General features: G+C 43.1%; 5 protein-coding genes across 6 annotated transcripts; 1 reads left to right on the top strand and 4 right to left on the bottom strand.

The window, feature by feature from the left end:
- Positions 1-24: 24 nt before the first annotated feature.
- LOC115631619 (serine/arginine repetitive matrix protein 1-like) lies at positions 25-3,435 on the bottom strand. The gene is made up of 3 exons (XM_030528425.1): positions 1,445-3,435; positions 1,221-1,387; positions 25-1,163 (listed from the first exon to the last, which is right to left on the bottom strand). Exons 1-3 carry the CDS (start codon positions 3,339-3,341, stop codon positions 42-44), a joined length of 3,186 nt encoding a protein of 1,061 aa, XP_030384285.1. The 5' UTR covers positions 3,342-3,435; the 3' UTR covers positions 25-41.
- A 424-nt stretch (positions 3,436-3,859) lies between these two features.
- On the bottom strand, positions 3,860-15,439 carry LOC115631621 (hydrolethalus syndrome protein 1 homolog). Of its 2 annotated transcripts, none has more exons than XM_030528428.1 (3): positions 15,097-15,439; positions 4,690-5,157; positions 3,860-4,109 (listed from the first exon to the last, which is right to left on the bottom strand). In XM_030528428.1, exons 2-3 carry the CDS (start codon positions 5,018-5,020, stop codon positions 3,949-3,951), a joined length of 492 nt encoding a protein of 163 aa, XP_030384288.1. In that variant the 5' UTR covers positions 5,021-5,157; positions 15,097-15,439; the 3' UTR covers positions 3,860-3,948. The 2 variants fall into 2 exon arrangements, with proteins under 2 accessions (XP_030384288.1, XP_030384287.1); XM_030528427.1 differs by having other exon boundaries at positions 14,727-15,433.
- LOC115631617 (protein chiffon) lies at positions 5,413-12,013 on the bottom strand. Its single transcript, XM_030528422.1, has 2 exons — positions 11,929-12,013; positions 5,413-11,682 (listed from the first exon to the last, which is right to left on the bottom strand). Exons 1-2 carry the CDS (start codon positions 11,934-11,936, stop codon positions 5,853-5,855), a joined length of 5,838 nt encoding a protein of 1,945 aa, XP_030384282.1. The 5' UTR covers positions 11,937-12,013; the 3' UTR covers positions 5,413-5,852.
- Positions 15,440-16,100: 661 nt separating the features above from the next.
- Positions 16,101-18,110, top strand: LOC115631571. Its single transcript, XM_030528363.1, has 2 exons — positions 16,101-16,223; positions 16,310-18,110. The coding sequence occupies exons 1-2, from the start codon at positions 16,184-16,186 to the stop codon at positions 16,639-16,641; spliced, it is 372 nt and encodes a 123-aa protein (XP_030384223.1). The 5' UTR covers positions 16,101-16,183; the 3' UTR covers positions 16,642-18,110.
- A 68-nt stretch (positions 18,111-18,178) lies between these two features.
- Positions 18,179-20,104, bottom strand: LOC115631570 (protein disulfide-isomerase A6 homolog). Its single transcript, XM_030528362.1, has 2 exons — positions 19,870-20,104; positions 18,179-19,793 (listed from the first exon to the last, which is right to left on the bottom strand). The coding sequence occupies exons 1-2, from the start codon at positions 19,883-19,885 to the stop codon at positions 18,499-18,501; spliced, it is 1,311 nt and encodes a 436-aa protein (XP_030384222.1). The 5' UTR covers positions 19,886-20,104; the 3' UTR covers positions 18,179-18,498.
- Positions 20,105-20,450: the final 346 nt, after the last annotated feature.

Here is a 20,450-nt window from a genome sequence, read left to right as displayed (position 1 = left end):
TTCCGAATGTTGATTCAAGGCTTTCTGTGATCGCAGCGACCTTAGCCCCAGCAGGTTGGATATGGCGCCGATGGGCGTTCGTTACCCCCTGATTTCCGCACTTTAGACTCGGTTTTTTTTAATGGACGACTATCAAACAGTCTGGCCGGTGTCCTGCGAACTCGTGGCAGATTCTTGGGCTTCATCAATTTTTCACGATTATTTTTTACATCGGCCAGCAGCTCCCTAAATTTAAGATCGTTGACTTTGGGTTGTGGCTGCTCAATTGGTTTTTTGGCAAGACTATTGCTTAATGCCTCACTGAGGCTTTTAAGTACACGAAACTTGGGTCTCGGTAGAGGTGGGACTGACGTTGCCGAAGAGCTCGATTGGGACCGATGGGGATTGATGGCTATGGGGCTATCTGCATTGCACATCAATCTTGTTGTGCAGGCATTTTCGAACTTTACCTTCCCAGATTTGCTGTGTGATCGAGATGTTTTCAAAGCGGAACAGTGGCAGTCGCGCACAATGCACACCAAAGACCTTTTGTGCCGCGGACTGGGCGTATCGCTGGTGCAAACGGATTTATCTGTCGTTGCTATAATGCGGTTGCAGGCCTTGTCATATTCGAAGTCACTTAAATCACTGCTAGTATATAGTTGATGATCACTAATCGGTTCCACAACTGTGGTCTTCTTTCTGGCATGATGACGGGATGAACTTTTATGTTTGACAGAGCTATTATGTCTATCTGGACTACTATCTCTAGCTGGACTTGTATGTCTAGGTGGACTGTTAAGTCTAGGAGGGCTATTATGTCTAGAAGGACTTATTTGTCGAAGTGGACTGATATTTTTAATTGGGCTACTCTGCCTGCTGGGGCTTTTGTTCCTAGTTGGAGACCTGTTTCTTGCTATAGCTCCTTCTTGTACAACATTACAGGGGCTGGGCTCTCTAAGCTTATCGGCGAAGCCTGGTTTCAAGCTTCCATTATAGTATTCCTGTTTCGATTGCAGCTTTTCCAATTCAGCTAAACTTGATTTGGCTTTTTTGTACCACTCATCAATGCAGCTGTCTTCTGATTCTTCGAAATGTTCTTCATCATACTCCACCTCTTCCGATTCTGTTTCTTCAACAAACTCAATGCTAAGCTCTTTATCCAGCATACCACCTTCGTAGCGCTGTAGAAGGTTGATTTGAGCAGAGTAGTTTGTCTGGGTAGTGAAAAGTTTAATTACCTGACGGCTTGGTTCCATTTCCCTATTGATCCGCTTGTCAGAGTCATCCGAATCATGGCAAATACTTACCGTACTGCGTGCCATGGGGCTCCACATTGTGGTACCACAATCCCGAGTAGTTTGTGTCTGTGCAGCTGAGCTTATGGTTGACGCCGCTTCTACACTAGCTGTAGACGAAAATAGTGCATTTGGGGGACTAGAACCAGGCTGCATGATGTGCTCACCTACTGCACTACCACTGGCGGTAGGGCTAGGAATTTGTATGACGACTGGTGCCTCTGTCTCTTCCCTAGATTTGGTGTTTCTGCGTCTTTCAAAAAGTCGCGTCGGTGGCCGTGATATGTTGGAGCGTCGTGTGTTGGTTGAAATGTCCGCTTTGATGACATTCTGAGCTGGTTGTGTCTGTATAATTACCGGCTGCACTGGCATTACATGGACCTGTGGCGCGTTGTGGGATCGTGATTTTCTTCCAAAGTGTGTAAGTCTTCGCAAGAAACGTATCGGCTGCGGTAGCCTGTAATGGTGCTCTGGAAATGTCTGTACACCCTGATATTGGTTTTGAGGAATTTGCTGTTGCTGTTGCTGCTGCTGTAGTTCTTCATTCGCTTCGTGTTCTTCCAGGTCGGCCAATTGTTCCTTGCTTAGTTGTTTTTGGTGGTTTGGTTGATCGTTATTGAAGTGTTGCTCTCTTATAAGGACACTCTGGCTAAGATATTTATCTTGGTTTATCGAGGTTCCCTGACTTAGCAGTACACTTTGTCTCAGTCTTTCTTGGCTTACTGATCTCCTTTGGCGTGGTAGTCTTTCCTGACTTGCTGATCTCCTCTGGCATGGAAGTCTTTCCCCGCTTGATAGTCTTTCGTGGCTTGATAGTCTTCCCTGGCTTGATAGTCTTTCCTGACTTGATAGTCTTTCTTGGCTTGATAGTCTTTCCTGGATTGGTAGCCTCTTCTGGCTTTGTAATCTTTCCTGGCTTGGCAATCTTTCCAGGCTTGGTAATCTTTCCTGACTTATTGATCTCTTCTGACTTATTAAGCTCTTCACATTCACGAACATCCTGTCTTTTGGCATCATCATCCTCTCTTGGCTTAGCAATCTGTCCAAGTGTGATAGTCTTTCCTGTAGTTCTTGTCTATCTCTATCAATCATTTCATTCTTTCGATCCATAACCTGTTTGTCACTCAGTCTTTTCTGTTTCTGATTAACGCGACCCTGGTTAATCAACGAGTGGCGCTGTGTATCTATAGCTTTTTGCTCAACATCTTCAAATCGCAGCTTCTGATGGTGTTGTGGGGTGTGAATGGCCGATTGTAATTCCATATAATTGTTCAGTTTTTTAATAGTTTCGCGCATCAAGCCTTCTAGCGCGTTGAAATTTGCATCCGTCGACCCATTAGTCGGGTGCGCATGTGAGGAGCCCGACTTCCTACGCGTGGGAGACGGTGAATGAGACCGTCTGCGGGAACTTTCATGATGTTTATGCGAAGGTGTGGATCGGTGGGACACTTGATGCATATATATGTGAGGCTTATGCTTTAAAAAGTTGTGCTCCAATGTGTCAACGACAGCTCTTATCTCATTCAAGGTCTCATTGGATACATCGTCACCGTGGATGGGAAAGACGGATATCTTAGGTCTTTGTGCGCTCCGTATTGGCGCAGTATGTTTACTTTCGCGAAGCGTTGTCGTCGATGAACTAGGCGTAATCATTAATCCTTTTCCCCTATTGGCCAACGAAAGGTCCTGACCAGAGCTAAGACGCAAAAGCGCATTTTTTGTGTACATGCTGTGTAAGGCATGTTGAATTGCTGAATAAATGTAGCCTTGGTCAACATTTTGGAAACTGCCGCATGAGGTCGAAGGCGTCGGAGGATTATAATAGTTGGGATAATCATAGGAGGTGCAAGAACAGTATTTCGTTGGTTGGATTACAGCTGCCCGTTTTCGTCGCACGGGCACTAGACGGCGCTTCGTCGAAGTGCTTTGCAACGAGGCAGTTCGAGATTTGGAACCATTAGCTTCAATATTAACACAAACTCGACGCACACTGCGCGTTGTGGTAGTTCTTGTTGGTATTGTTGCTCCTGGGTCCGTTCTGCGAAGGCGAGCTCGTCGTTCCATAACTCTTAGCGCGCTCACTCACACGCTAAGGTTCCATTAGCTGCACCTAATGAACAAAGCAAATCCTAAATAGCCTTTTTTATTTGACGTAGAATTTAGAAAATTAAAATTGAAAGAAATGTCTTCGCCATAGTTTTACAAACGCAAAACTTTTCAAATTTTCAAAGTCGCGATCCATAGCGTTGTAATATTACTTTTTCATAGATATCACCAGCCGTACTAAATATTTAAGGTTAATATGTGATTTTTGTAGCCCTTCTCCGCGCTTCTCATACGAGGCACTTAACCGTAGCAACTAAATTTATAATTATTTATAATTAATTATTAATTATTTTCCCCGAGGCAATCTAGAAGTCAGCCCTTTTCCGTGCTTCTTATATGAAGCACCTAATCAAAGCGACATTCGGAACGAATTAAATTAATTAAGAACAGCCCCTCTCCGCGCTTCTCATATGAAACATTTAGTTGGGTGTCTTCTTTAAGCTAAAGTTGTTAATAAGAAAACATATTTTGGGTTCACATAAAATTTGAATTCCTCTTTATTACAAAGTTTCGTCGTTTGAAGAGTTTATAATTTTGTGTAAAAAATGATTGTCACGGTGTTTTGTTACTTTGGCTCAAGCATCTTGTTCCGTATTTGCCAGCGTAAGCCCGGATGCGATAGTTCGCCTGGTATCTGCTTGCGAAAATGCTTCCATTCTTTCTGATAGTATTGATATAGAGCCACTGGATCGGATTTGGACTTGGATTTGGCACGACGTTTGGGCACTGTAAGTAGAGATTTATTTATATTAAAATGTTCGATTCTTAAAAGATAAAAGCTATTTTTTAGCAATTTGCTAATTCTATGGGACCTAATTCAGGGTTGTCTTTACAACTTATTTTCTAAATGCAGTTGAATTGTGAAAATGATCTGAGAATGGGTTATACGAGGAGCTAGTTGGATAACGTCTTCAAAAAACGAATTAAATTCTTTTCAGAACTAATTAACATTACGTTGAATTTAAGTTGAGTAAGTATAATTGCAATATAATCGCTAATATAGAATTAATTTTCAGCTTTAAGCGTATTTTATATTTCTTTCAAAACCACCCTATTCTTGGTTTTCAAAAACATAACTCCAAACTTTGGTGGTTTAAAATAATACTTAATTTAAAAGCCAAAGAAAAATATTTCCCTGAACCCTCTACAGAAATTGACAACTAGTATGTATATCTCTCTTTCAAGTCTATTTCAAATAGAGAAAGAATTTCAATTTTAAAACAGGTAGTGGGACATATAATTAATATTTTGTGAATACATATTTTATTTGTCTGATTGGAACCAATATTAGATAAGTGGGACTTACCGACTACGGAAGCACGCGTTCCAGCGCTTACACTGCGTGATTTTCTGGCTTTACGCGATTTTTCACGCCTACGATTTTCGGGACTGCTACTCGATTCTGCGCTAGGACGAAGTCGATCCGACGGCTTGCGGGTCTTGCTGCGACTGCGACGAACGGACGTGGTGCTTGAAGCTTGAAATGGTGCGTCATCATTCAGCAATAGTTTGTCGCGAAAAATGCGAGACATATCCACAATAGCTTCGCCAGCGAACTCACGGTCCATGTCATATTGAGATTTCGTATCTTTCAGACTACAGTAGCAATTATTGTTGGGTTGTTGAGGATTTTCCATCAGATTCTTTGGGGGCGCATTTTCTTTGTCAGACTTGGCGCGCGAACTGATGGTCCCACGCTTGTGCAGACTGCTGAAGCAATCCTCTTTCTCCTGCACAGGCAAACGCTCCTCATACTTGATAAGCTTGCGCAAGTCTGAATTAAAAATAGTTTAATTAATCATCATGTCGGCCAGCTGGAGAATTGAAATTATGTCTTGATGAAAAATTCATTTGTTTGATATTGTAATTGTGTATTTAATTTACTCTTTGTTTTTCGTTTTTTTTTTTTTACAATTGCTTTTGGTTTTTGTTAAATTTTTTACATAGTTCTTTTGAGCTTTGAGTTGCATTTAATTGATAAAAAATGAAACAAAAACAAATATATATAAAAACAGAAAACGCCTGTAATTTACATTTAACTAGTTGTACATAAAAAATTGCAAAGAAAATTAATTACATTACTAATTATACTTGCCTACATACATACATATATGGTTAAAATGATTTGAGTAGTGTTGGGCAATGCGGTGAAATTGGAATAAGTGTTGGTATGCAAACTAATAAGTATGTAGTTCATTTATTTTCTGGGTGGCAAAAGAGCAATGGCCATTTAAAACTGAATTTGCGCTAAGCTAGTATTTAATCTAAACTTATGTACGTATTTATTTGCTCACGATCTTTGCGTTATGTTGGTTTTTAGTTTTTCAATTAGGCTAGTTGTATGATAATCGTGTGTGTGTGTTGATGCACAAATTTACAAAGATGAGATGTCCTGGGAACTTATGAACATTCTTATTGGCTTCACAATGCTTTAAAGTTAAAAAAACGAATGAAACTTCAGGCTATTATTTAGCGACGATATCGAAAGCGTCTAAAGGGCGCCCTCAAACGTCGACACGTGACGCGAACTTCCTTCTTCAAAAACTGCGATATGGCTAGAGATTTGGCAGCTGCGGTCGCGGCTTCAGCCGCACAACTGCTGGCCGCTTTGCCATTATTTGGCGGTGCATATTTAGAGATGTCGAATTTACGTTTGGGCGTCTGATGGGGACACTGGTGCTCATCACCAGCCTGCGTATTGCTCAGATCCAGATCAGTGTCGAGGCCATCGGATGAGACGGTAAATATGTCCGAATTATCGCCCAACTTTTCGCTCGGACTAATGCAACTACCGAGACTTCCATTTAGCTGTGGAGTGCGTCGCTGGTGTTGGCGCGCCAATTGCGTGCTGGGAGTGGAGGTACTGAGCAAATGTCCATTGGTATTATGCAGGGCAATTAGCACCTTTTTGCCGGGGCTGTCTTCATCAACGTTGGCCATAGAAGCGTCAATGGGTGTGGCTTGTTGTAAACGACTGCGCTTGGCGGGTGGCTCATCGGAGCAATCCTTGAAAGCATCTTCTTTGTGGTTGCCTCTATCACCATTTTGCTTGTGCTGTTGATGCTCGAAGGCGTCTTCGTATACATCATCATCATCATCGTCGTCGTCGTCATCCTCGCCCGCCTCCTCCACATCGGCATCGGTTGCTTCGATCTCAGCCTCATCGTCTTGTAACTCCTCAACGGATTCATCATCTTCCATTATGCTGTCAGCTACATTCTCCTCTTCGTCTTCCTCATCCTCAGCATCGTCGTTCTTATCTGCAGTGTCGGCGCCTTGTTCATCCACATCTGTAGCTGGTGGAGTCATGACGCCATCCCCCCGCGCATCCTTCGTATTTCCACCGCCGCCCGAACTACCATCTTCATCATCATCCTCGTCGTTGTCATCACGCGTCGTTTGACTGTGTACCTTATCCGCCGTTGTTGTGGTCGTCGTTTGTTCCTCCTCTGTTTCCAACGCCTCTTGCTTTATCCTGTGCAGTTGTTGTTTCGTTAGATCCTCCTGTACACATATTCCAATCTTTTGGAAACTGATGCGTTGATCCGGCATTTGACGCCCGTTCGTCGCTGAGCGCCGTTTCTTTTGCGAGGGCCAACCTGTTCGATTCGATTTCAGACTCTTGCGCTTACGGTAATAACTTTGCATGGCGGCGCTGCTATAGAGGCCTTGGCTAGAACGTCGAAAGCCTGAGACAGTGGGCTCATCCTCTTCCCCGCTACCAGCACCCATCAACAGGTCGCATAGATCGAAATCGCTAGTGAAACAATCTGTTGGAGGTGGAGTTTGTGTGTCCGCTCGCAGCTCACAGTTTGCTGTTGCCGTTGGTATGGTTGAGTTCAGTTCAATGAGCTCCGAATCCAAATCGTATTCCTTGCCAGCCAACTCCAAGTATTTGTCCAGCTGCCAGGCAGCTAGTCTTGCGCTCAGATGGGGCTTCAGATTCGCATCTAACTTCCTGAGCGCAATCGCGTCTATCTCGAATTCGAGCACACCCTTCTTGGTGGGGAGTTTACGCACGCCAGGCGCATAACCACCATTGTTGGCGTTGTTGTTTACTGTGCCCTGCTGTATTCGCGTATTCGGCTGATTACGTCGCTTCGTCCTTTTGCCGAGCAGCACGCTGGCTGGCAATTCACGTCGTGTTGCAAACTGTAGGCGCCTCGAGTAACTGTGCCCGCTGCAACTTACAAGTGGTTGAGTGGTCGATGCCACCACTGGTGTATTGGCAGGACGTCGACCTCGAGGGGAACGTGAAGCAGTCGCTGGACGTGGAGGTGGAACTGGCGGGGAGTGATCATATTTATTTTGGCCGCGTCGCATGCGTTTCACAGTCTCAGAGATCTCGGTGGCAAAGCGCAGCTCTTCCACGGGCGTAGCAGCCTGTGAGCGTGTGGTGCGTGGGGAGGGGCAGGATACAACAGCAGACGTCTCCTGTTTTATAGGCGTTCTTAGCTTCTTCAAGTCCGTTGTTTCAGGTTGCTGCTGCTCTATAATTGGCTCGTCCACCTCTGAGTTGGTCTTACTCTGCGAATCCTGTCGCTGTCGGATGATACAGCTAACTAAAGCCAGCGTTGACGCATGTTCTCTAGGCGACTTCCGAGGCGGTAGTTCTGCTATGCGCTGCAGCTGTTTGTTACGATATGCCGGTTTGTTTCCCGATGCAGTGGTGCTGCAGCTACTGCTAGTGCTGCTTTGCGTAGAGTCGGCACGCAGGCGACCTATGACATGGGTACGCTCACTTAGCGGTACAAAGTCGCGCTCCAGCAGCTCCGGAGTGCTCGCCTTGCTATCACATTTGGGTATGGCAGTGGTGTTGAGTGTGAGCGCGGCATTGGCATTCATTTCGCTTGGCTCACCGAGCTGCTCCTGCTGTTGTTGCTGCTCTAGTTGGTAACGCTGCAACAGATGCAGCTTCTTGTGCTTATACACGCCCGTTTCAGTTTCTGTGGCCTTCGAGATTGTGGCGGTAGGGTTGCTTATAACTTGTTCCTCTTGCTTTGGCTCCTCCGGCTTAACAGGCTCCTTCTCCTCTACGCGCGGACATAACGCACATCTGTGCGGGAGCTTAGGCAGCGTACGCTCGAACGGAATGGGTCCCATTTCGTAAGGCAGTTTGCAATATTCTGTCGACCCAAAATATGTGTAATAGTTTTCCTCGGCCGCATCCTGACGCATGAAGACACGATGCCACAGCTCCGAGCTGGGCATCTGTTCAAATGCATATCGGATTTTCTGCAAACGCTCGCTTTTGGTGAAGTCAAAGCTCTGTGGCGAAGTCTGTTGTGGCTGCTGCGTCTGCTGCTGTTGCTTGCTCTTAGGAGTTGTGGGCTTTTGACTTTTCACACGACCGCCTCGCCGATTTGGTGTCGATTTAGCTTCTGGCGAGTGTGAGTCCAATGGAAGCGCTAGCGGCTCCAATTCACCTGCACTACGATTTATGGTCAGTCTTGATAGGCGACGCGCTGCGCGCTCTTCACGTGTATCGACACGTTGAATTGCAGTTGGCGCTGTTTGCGATTTGGACTGCCGGCTAATCACAAAGTCCTCATCGCTTCCATCATCATCCTCCTCGTCTTCTTCCTCCTCCTCATCATCATCATCGTCATCATTGTCATCTTCGTGGTTTTGCTCGGGTTCCACTTCATCCTCGCTTCGATCTTTTCCTTTGTCTTGTCGCTGCTCCCCCATCCAATCCTCCAGTTTGGCAACTTGTCTGCCTCCAGCCGTTCTTTTTTCTGATGTGACCGTCTCCAAGGGCTTGCGCCTTCGGTATCGCCGTTTGCCGTGCTTTGCCGCCTCTACGGCGGCTCGCAACAACTGACTACTGGCAGTTGCTGCTGTAACAATTGCCGTGGCTGTGCGACTGCTTTTACGCGTTGCCTCTGGCACTGCAGCTGGCGTTGTTGGTTTCTCAGTCTGTTTGCTGGCTGGACGTTGTTGATCTAACACTTGCTGTTGCGTCTCTGGCTGGATGGGGGCGCTTGGAAAGCGCTGCTGTTGCTGCTGCTGGGCCCCCGTGCTGCTGCTGCTTGTGCTCCCTGTGGAGAGCTGTCGTTGCAACAGCGTCGTCGTGGGCATAACTCCCTTTCGGCGCTTGGGAACCGCTATGGCGCGTCTTCCTTTGGCTGTTACAGGCTCTGGCATGGTCACGGGGTCCGCTTCGCTGGTGCTGTCCAAACTAGCCGAAGATATGCTATTTCGCGCCCTATCTGATGTCGTCTGTCGGTCCACATCCGTAGGCAGTTCGCTGCTACTGCGCGCCGCCTTGGGAAACATGAAATTTTCTGCTTCTCCGTTAAGCCGCGCGAGTTCTGATTGCCGTACCTTTTGGAACTTGACAATTAGAGAGGGTGAGTCCACATTTGTGCTGTTAGCGGCCGCAGCACCGCGCCGACCTCGCGGAGGTGTCGCACACACATCGGTAGTCTCCACAACCTTGTAGAGCGAGGACGGTGGCAACATAGCGCGTATGGGTGGTGATACTGCCGAGTTTTGTGTCTTTCGTCTCGTTGCGGTTGTCGCCGGTGTAGTTGCAGCCACAGCAGAGTTGCTGGCTGCCTGTTCTAATCGTTGCAACTCCAATAAACTGCCTGGTGTCGCCTTCTTTGTACCACCACTCCCACTGCCGTGTGACTTTGTAGGTGAATGTTTGGGGGAGGGCGTTGCTGGCGTTGGTGTTGTTGCATGGAACTTCTCGGATGAGTGTTTGCCTTTTGTAGTGCGTTTAGATTTCTCACGCAAGGCAGGTGAGGGACGTCCGCCTCGGGACACATCGCCACTTGGACTGTGTCGTAAGGGGTCAAGCGTTGGTGTGTGATTGTTAGTTGTGTTTGTAATGGCGCTGTCGCATAACAGCTCATCCACTTCCATTTCGTTGCACAAAACGTTTCCGTGCTCTTCGTCTTCCTCTTCTTCACCTCCTCTTATTTGTTCTGTTTCGTCGTCTTCTTGTTCTATCCCTCTATTTGCTTGCACCTCCTCGGTCAAGAACTTATTTAGATCTGCCGATGTTTGTATTAGCGTATCGAGCGCTATAAAATTTTCTGCGTTATTTGCAAAACTTTCGTGATCCTTGGTCTGTAGGTGCACGGTTAGCGTATCGTATTCGATTTTACAGATCTCACACACTCCACACTGTTTATCGCTGCTCTCCTTCAGCTCTCGGCAATGCGATTGTGGCAGACGACTTCTAGGACTACCGGGTGTAGTACTAATGGAGTTCTTTTTCAATGCCTGCACTTTGGCGTGTTGGGCTGGTTGCTGTTCCGGTTTTTCTCCGTCCCGCTGTTGCTGTTGTTGACGTTGCGATGTTCGCGAGCCCACAGACTTGCGTGTCATTCTCTGCGGCAGCTGACCTGATGCTAATTTCGGTTTGGCTTGTAAACGAAACGCACCGTCCTCACTTTTCAGATCAATTTTTGGCCACTCGTCAGGCTTCTTGATTAAATGATAATAAGGTCGATAATTGCGTTTAATCGACTCTATCTTAATGAAGCTCCCCTTCAATTGTATGAGATGTGCGTTATTGTTGTTGTTGCCAGCACTGTTGTTACTGTTCTTTTTGTTGGTTGTCAGATGAGTGTCGGCTTTCTCACCCTCCAGATAATCCCGCAGCTCAGTTTGTATGCGTTTAAAAAAACGTTGAGCGTAATCCGTTTGCCAAACTGTATAGGTTGGAGCTCCTACACTGGGCGTCCTTGGTGTTTGAGATTGCTGCGTCGACGTCGGTGTTGACGGCGCTGCGTTGCTGCTTTGCTGGCGACGGACTCGGCTTAGAATTGCATCGGCACGCGTTTGTCGAGTTTTACGCGTGACGGCGCTTCCAATCTGATTGCGTGGTGCATCCTCGTTGGGTGTTTGCGGTGTGTTTGGTGTGACTGGTGGTGTTTGCGGTGTGGCCGGTCGACTAATGCTATTGTTGTTGCAATTGGTAGTGGTGCTGCTTGGCACTGTTGTCTTATCGGTGATGAAGTGTGTTATATTTTCGTTCAGAAAGAATTCGAGTGCACCACCGAGCGCTTTGATTTCGCTTTCAATGCGCTTCGTTAGCTGATGATCGCAAATATCCAAATAGAATTTAAAATGGCAGAGTGGACGTTTGCTTTTGATAACCTTTACTTTTGGGCGTTGTGTAAGGGCAACTGCTGTGCTGCTGGTTGTTGTTGTTGCTGATGCAATTTGGCCAGTTTGCTGCTTGCTGCTGTTTGTTGTGCCTGTAGCTGCTGTTGTTGTTGTTGCGAGTTTGCTAGCGGTTTGCTTATCCGACTGTGGTTGCATACCTTTAGGCGCAAATAAGCTGTATATCATTGTAATGTTTATTGTCGTTTGTTGTTGTTGTTGGCACATGGTACATGGGCGAGCAGCAAGGGTGTAGCGCACCGAAAAGTAGAAAAAGAAACATGGCAAAATCAATTAGATACAAATTTATTCACTTATGTTAGAAACTGAACCAAACAAAATACTAAACAACTAACACATTGTGCATGCAACAGCAAAAATCTAACTGACACTCAAAAACGGCGACAACATAAAAGCTTCTTACCCAAACATCTTTCTAAAGCATCGCTTTTGTAAGGCACACAAACACAGGTAGGCACAATTTTTACTTTGTGTGCATGCATGCGTTTGCAGACTGCGCCATTTCTATGTACATTTTAATCAATAATATTGCTGCATTTGTGTGTATATGTTGACATCAATTAAGTGTGAGTTAATTTATTTAAAAATTCAAAACTATGGTCAATGCACCCAACAAACACACACTCACTAGCATGCGAAAGTCGGGTGATAGACAGCGTTGCCATATCAACGCAACGCATGAGTTAAGTGTCATAAACAAAAACAGCTGTTCTCTCCTACACGGCTGCAATGGCATTAATATACATTTATTTATTGGAAAATTTCTTTTCGACAGACCATATTTTTCTTTTTAAGACACTGTATGGTTGTACAAACACATGTGTTAGCTTTTTAAATGACTTTCGAGTCATGTGCAAACGAGCGCAGCACTAAAAACAAAAGATAAGCAAAAACAATTTGTCTGTGGTGAATTCGAAAACACATTCATGACAAAAACAAAAAAACTAGGGCTGCACATCACTACAAAAGCAGTGGCTGGGAAGGAGTCATGCAAATGCAGTAGTGTGTTTTTGAAGAACTAAATACTTAAAAGGAAGAAAACAGTCTTCAGGCTAAAAAAAATCACATCTCACATCTTTATCAACTACAAGATTTCTGCCTGTCTGCCGTCATTGTGCCTGTTGTTGGTGCAGTATCGCAATTCTTTGAACAAACAGCGCACAATTGATGTCTTATTTGCCGCTGAACGGACGCAAATGTGTGTGTGTTGCGTGTATCTATATAAATATTTATACTTTTACATAGATACGTATGTACATGCACATGCTATGATGTATATAACGTACGCACTTTTGGGTACATAAATACATATACATGCCAGGGAGTGAGGGTGGAAAATGCCGAACAAATCAAAACGCACACAGCGTTCCTAGCAAACAAATTAAACATGTGCACACATACATACTATTTTACTTTGTAGCTGTAGTTGCTATGCGATTTGCAAATTTTCTCAGCCATGGAAATAATCATTAGAAATACATATGAGGAAAGAGCATAGGCAATGATCGGTGCTTTGTTTGCAAATTGCTGTCACTTTAGCAACTGTGTGGCAACATTGGCCAAAGAATTAAGGTCGCTGGCAGCGACAACAGCGACATAAAAAAATTACAAACATGTACATACAGAACACAAAAATATATCTTCAACTTTTATATAACGCAACAAGAAAACGTACAGCGGGCGCTGCGCTGGCAGTTATTTGAACGGCCGCCATCACAAAATAACGCAGAAAAAATATCTTGCATGACGAACACACAAAGCACGGCGGTAATGGGAAAGTGGAGGCAAAAAGCAGTTTATGAATTCACCACAGCGGCCAGCAATCGACAACAACAACGCAGAGGTGGCAAAACGAAATGAAATAAAAGAGGGCAGGCAAGCAGCACAAAATGAAAACATGAGGAACGCAAAGAGCACGGGCAAAAACAACACAACTACGAGAAATGGAAGAAAAAAACACATGTGTGTATGTATGGAAAAGAGCTGTGTGCGTGACAAAAAAATACCGTCATGAGCAGACGAATTCACGAAACCATTATATTGTCACGTTTATAAAATTCAGATTTCTTTGGCCCTTCACTATAATTTTCTGTCAATCTCAGATGCCAGCATTGAGAACATTTTTTGTTTGCAGCTATACTTTAAAGCCATCAAAACTAATGTTGAAACTATACCTTCCTATAATCAACATCTTTCTGACAGCAATACTCACTGTATGAGCCTTATTGTCGTATTTTTTGTTATTGTTTGTGAATTCACGAATTTCACGGCAATGCTTACTGTCATCAATATGATACGAAATTGATGGATATTTGTTTAGCCTTTCAAAATCACGCACGCATTTACGCACAGCTCTAGTATGTAAGTACGTGTATGGTAGAAATAAGCAAAAGTGAAGCGCGTAGAGAAGTCGTAGATGAAGCTGCCAGCCAGCCAGCTAACAGTTATGTGTGGAAGAGGCGTCGGTGGCGATGGTGATGGCGACGCTGGCTTGCTTGCTAGCAAGCCAAAATGTTCGGCCTCTGTGTGTGCACGCCACGCCACGGTGGAGGCCGAAACATGTCCACATACACACACACAAATACAGAAAGATACACATACAATATACTGGCTTGACGTTGCCATTGCCACCACTATATACAATGCCCTGCTACAAAACCCATGAAACAAGCCAGCCAGCAACCAGCAGCAGCAACAACAACATCACGCAATCGTCGTCGGTCGGTCGGTTGGTCGCAAAATGCTTTGCTCTAAACGCCTGCAATCGGTATCTGCCTCGCATACACAAGCTCTTGGCTGTATTTTTCGTTATTTCTGCTGTGTTATTCACAATTTCCGAGTAATACTCGTTTTATTTTCTTATTTTAAACACAGTTTTTTTTTTGTAATGCACAGACACACTCAAAGCTACAAAAACTGTAGGTCGTCAACATTGCTGGCGAACAGCAGCGGCTGCATTTGTGTTGTGTGCTTAAGATGTGAAAAAATAATACAAAAAGCAGAATGGTGGTGACGAATTCGTGCTCATTTGTAGTTATATTTAAACGAAAAACAAAACTTACTTGTAAAACAAATCTCTTATGTTATTGTTGCTACTACCCACACATACATACATATGAAATACACAGCTGCCCATGCAATGGCGGGAAGTGTAGTTGTCTGTGTGGGGAATAGCGGCTTTTGTTATTCTTGATAGCTTACCTTTCAGAAATTCACGTAGTTGTTCACCGGATATATTTCTATAGCCCAATTCATTTAGGTGCTGCAAAATGGCCCGTGCATCCAATGGCAAATGTGACATTTTCCCAACACAAGCATCTACCGTCACTATTTGACTAGCTTTTTCTTACAAAATTTCGTTGTTTATATTCCACTTACACACACATACACACTACAATATTTTTCTTGCTGTTGTTACTCTTTCTTTCTTTTGTTGTTGCTCAGTTTTTCTGTTTCTCTTTCTGCTTCTTCTGCTTCGTGTGGTGTACCTTTCGCTGTACCTTTTTTATATTTTCTGTCACACACACACTGCGTCGGCTGAATATTTTCGCTTTGCGTTCAATTACTTAACTGCATTTACTTGCTGTGTAAATTAAATTAGCCGTTTGCAGTGCACATACGATAAATACACGAACACGGCCGTAATCGTTGTGTCTGTGTAGAAAAAACGGCCGAAAAACGAGACTTTAAGCGTCGCGTTTTGTATACGCCTTTGTTATTTTAGTGTTTTTTTGTTAGATTTATATGTTTTATCATTCACGAACTATTATATGCACGCAGCTAGTTTGCTAACACTTAATTTTCTCATGTTTTTACATATTTTTTCAACGATTTTATAACAATTTTCACCAATTGAATGTTCACGACTGCGGCACGGTTGACTTCGCCAACAACTTCGTAGAATTAGTGGTGGCATTTGTCCAGGTAAGTGTTGGTAACAAACGACTTACTCGATTGATATGTATGGAAAATGAACTTATTTAGGTTTGAACAATAAATTTATCGTTTATTTAAGCTAACTTTAAGCTGATATGTCTGTTTTATGTTATTATTTACATTTGTATGTCGTCAGCAATTTCTGTAAACTGTATCGATAACATATCGATATTTAATATAGCTTGTGCCACTACCGTGACTACACGCAAATGCCGGTTGCAGAACAGCCCTTGGACCCTCTTAATTAATTGTTTTTGGTAGAATTATCGTACTTTCGACTGATTGTTTGGTTTTTCTTTTTATAAAATATTAAAAGCAGATGACTTAAAAATTTTTTAAAATAAATTTTTGCTTGTATAAATTTTTGCAATGTATCACATTTGTAATGTAATTTAAATGGGTTGTCTTTTAAATACAATGAAGCTGGCATTTCAAATTGTAAATCCAACTTATTTCTTACCATATTTTTTTCGAAAATATATTTCTTGAGAAATATACATATTTATAAAAAAAAAATAGTATGGTATTCAGTTTTCTTAGTTCTTGTGTACCATCAGGTATTTTCGTGTTGTCGTGAGCACATCTCTAAGAGATATGAATGTAAGTATCGAGTATCTGTAGAACCTGAATTGGAAAGGTATTTGTTACTGCTCATTCATTGCCGTTTGCGTTGTGCTCCATAAATAAAAAAAAGTTTGTAATTGTAGACAAGTGCATACAATATGTCGCGCAACGCTTATCTCACGTTTTTGCTGATACTTGGTGAGTTGGGAACGAGGTTTGGAAATCTCTCTGCAAATTTCTAACGCGTTGGCGTTGTTGTTGCTCTCGCCCACTTCTCCATCCAGCATCCAGCTGCCTGTTCTTCACTGTCAGCGGCCGTCGGACCTATCCACGTGCAACCACAACACCCAAACCGACGCCACCGCCTATACAAACACCTAAAGAATACTTGGAAAGCCAACCGGGACTTTCAACATTTGGCATTATTGTTATTATTTTTTTCGTCATTGTGCTCGGATTGGTGTTCTACTATGGTGTTATGTGTTATCCATTTCTGTGCCGAGAAGAGAAGAAATATCGGTTTATGGATGTATCTTCGACCATAACGGCAGCCACATCGCGCTCCATACAATCAATCGAGAATTATCCGGTCGAGAAGCATCATCAAATGGCCTGAGGCAAAGGCGTTAAGGTCCAGGCACAAGAGATATCGAATCGAATAGTAACACAGAAAAGACTTTTAAAACGCCAACAAGTAACAAAATTCTATGCGAGGAATTAGATTTAATTATTTAGCATTTACAAATTTCTTATCTAGCAGTTAGTTTACGCGTTTGGCTGCAAGAACGACAACATATATTTTTATGTTCAATGCAATTGTAAATTTGTCTGTCTGTCTGTCCCTACATACATACAAAGAGATGTATGTAAGTTGTTTGGGCCACTCGATGCGTTTGCTCATGCGCAACGGCAACAACAACAACAGCTACAACAATCAACAGTTCGTGTTTGTGTGGACACTGTCCCTTTTCAGATTCCGTTTTGTGCGCTCATTCGAAAATCCCTTTGAGCATTATTTCAGTATCTTCTTTTTAACGACTGTCTTCAGTTCTTATTCATTATCTGTGCAGGTACGTGCCACTTTGAATGCTTTTAACGATATCGGGCCCAGCAAAATGAATTTAAACAGTCATCAGAGCGCCAAGTATAAAATTGTGGCAATTGAGTCACGTTGGCCAAAATGTTGTGTCGTTGTTTGCTTTTGTTGTTGTAGTTAGTCTTGCAAATGAGCTCTACAGAAAAGAAAGCCGAGAAGAACTGATGATTCAACACTATTTGCATTTACATAATTCGAATAATATAATAACATTTGTGATCAATGGCTCCAATTTTAACGCGTCAGCAAGAATACTCTTATACAAATATTACAAACTGAAATGTTGCAATTCGTTGAGAATGCTAGAGAAGTTAAAAGACGCGAACTCTATTTTTTGAGACTATTCGATTTACATCCATTTACATAAATCTAGCAATAATTTAGGATTAATACATTTTGCTCACAGGTTGTACCCACAGAGTACTTAATTTATGCATTAACTTTTTACAAGTTAAGCTTGCCAAGAATTTTGAATAAGGCATTTATAAACATTGTGCATTTAGTAACGTACCTTCATAATTGCGGGTTCAAGGATGTCACATTAATTGTTGAGAGCTGTTTTTAAATACCCTTCACTGTTTAAGTTAAATGAATGAATGAAACTATACAAAATAATTGCCGTATTATTTGGATTATTTTTGGACACAATGTTCATTTATTCATTTTCTTCTTGCACGTTCAGTGACGAAATTCAAGATTCACTTTTTAAATGTTTCCTTCTTATTACCTTTAATCTTTACCATCAAACATCCAGAGACTCGTTACTTAGATTCCAGATAAAACTAGAGATAATCAGATATTATGGGATTAAATGACTGAAGACTATCTGGTTTTGTTTTATACAATTTTATCGCAATTTTCATCAATATGTGTGACATCCGAGACCAAGCAGGTATATTGAAAATAATGTGTCAAATACTTTTAAGTACATATATTTAGTAGTAAGCAAATATTTAGAGATTTTTTAAACATTTTTATAGAAATTTTTACAAATAAATAAATTAAATTTTGCCAAATTATGGAATTAATGGATGATTTGTATACGAAACCAAACTAATGTTTGTTTAACACTTGTTTTATTTATTTCATCATCATATACACATTTTTCGATTTCGTTGGATTCGATTGCATTACAAAAAGTTGTTCATAATCATAGTTGGTATGTTTTAGTGGTAATTAGAAATGCTATGTAATACATATCTGATACGCTGGCTGACAAACGCGCCGACTAAGAAAGGACAGCTTCGAATTGAACATTGAACTGTTGCCTTTTGATTTTGGAAAGTTTGTTGTTGTGTTGTTGCAGTTGAGCTTAAGCTACAGTCTTGGAAATTTGTTTGCCACAGTTGCTTGTGGGTGCGCATGTAGGCTTGTGCTCTACAGTTCATCCTTAACATCGTCATCCAGACTAATATCAGATAAATCAATATCCTCTTCGGTAGGTAATTGTCCATCCTTGCCATCCCAGGCATCGACGCTGATAATCTTTGGTTTCTTTGCGCCACGTACTGGAGCCGTATGGCCACGTCCATAAGAAATGTCGCGCAGGAACTCGTTGATGCCATCCTTGGAGAAGGAGCCCTTCAGCACGGAGAACTTCATTTTCTTAAAGTTGACCACTGCCATGGCAGGATAGCCAAAACCGCCCACTTCCAAGGATTCCTCCAGATCCAACTGCTGACCACCTTCTGTCCAGGCCCAGCCCCATAGCTTCTGTTTGTACTTTTCGCCCAGGGTGCGAAGGGTGTTCAGGAATTTGTTGCGGCACTTGGCATTGCAGTCAAGAATATGCGGCAACACTGAAACCACACACAAAGGTTTTCCCTCGCAGGCGCTGTCGAAGCTTGACTCATCGGTAATCTCCACCAGATCCGGTGCGGGCACGTTCTCCGTATGTTTGTCACTGGCCCATGTTACAATATCCGAGGCAGTGCGTCCGCCATCGTATTCCTGTGCATCACTGGCACTCTTCGAGCCGGCCGGGAAGAATTTGATGGTCGGATAGCCACGCACATTGTATTCGGCAGCCTTGCTCTGATGCGCCGTTGCATCGAGGGCGCCCAACTTGACCTTGCCTTTCAGGTCCTTGGCCGCCTTAGCCCATTCGGGCGCCAGATTCTTGCAGTGTCCACACCAGGGCGCAAAGAATTCCACCAACCAAATGTCGTCAGAGTTAAGTACCAACTTGTCGAAATTATCTTCAGTTAGTTCGATGACATCATCACTGGAGCTCGAAGAGCCACCACCGCTGCTGCTGCTCCCGCCTCCGAAAGCCGCTTGCACCTTCTTCTTTGCCTCAGCGAGCGCCGCCTCCGCAATCGCTTTAGCAGTGCGCTGTCCGTTGTAATTCGTGGGCGAACGTTTATTCGCACCGAAGATTATAATCGTTGGAAAGCCACGTACTCCGTACTGACCGCCCAATGCATTGTGTTCATCTGCATTCACAGAGCCCACCTTGACAATGCCCTTGACAGCCTTAGCTAGCTTCTTGTATTCAGGTATTAGGGAGCGGCAATGTCCACACCAGGGTGCATAAAACTCCACAACCCATATGGCATCGTCGTTAATTACTTCTCTGTCGAAATTTGTTGGTGTTAGTTCGACAACGCCATCCGAGGGCGAGTAAAAAGCGTGGGCGGTGCTAGCGGCAAGCGCCAATACCAAAATGCTGCCTGTTGTTAACGGTGAAAGTGTTTTTTATTTGTTAATAACAGAGGCGTTTGAACTTAAGAATTATTGCAAACTTACATGTGCACAGCTGCATTTTTGTTGTTTTTGTTTTCGCAGCTATTTTTCTTACCGGTAGCAGTTAAAAGAAAGAACGTGTGCTTGCCGATTGAATGTAGCTTACGTGGCTTTGCTTGTAGGCGTATTTATGTCAGATTTGGAGGAAGTTAATTTTATCATTTACAAATTAGACGCTGTTGCTTGATTATCAGTTCTATTGCGAATGCGTCCGACGGCCACAAAAGCCGTTCATTTTTTATAGAAGAGTACACGTCACGAAACGAAAAAGTATCGACATTTGTACTTTGAGTGATGGCTATCGATAGGATTTGTAGTTGATATGAAGGAGTGTTGGTGCTCCACCTAGCGGTTACTTTGGGTAGTACACATTATATATATGTATATAGCAATAGGTGGAGCTCAAATAATTTTAAATCTATCAGCATTTGTCTATGGCTGACGAGAGATTGCAGTTTTCAACCAAGAGAGCTTGCAGCCTATTATTTGAATCAGGATTTAAGGTCTTTTGATGTATAGTATAAATTACATGAAGGTAGTAGTGCCTATTAATATATAAAGGAATTAATGAATATAGATAACCG

The sequence above is a fragment of the Scaptodrosophila lebanonensis genome, unplaced genomic scaffold, assembly GCF_003285725.1.
Source record: "Scaptodrosophila lebanonensis strain 11010-0011.00,11010-0021.00 unplaced genomic scaffold, SlebRS2 tig00001412-arrow-pilon, whole genome shotgun sequence".
NCBI lineage: Eukaryota > Metazoa > Arthropoda > Insecta > Diptera > Drosophilidae > Scaptodrosophila > Scaptodrosophila lebanonensis.
Note: the sequence above shows the minus strand (reverse complement) of the source record. Positions and strands in the feature narration are given on the sequence as shown.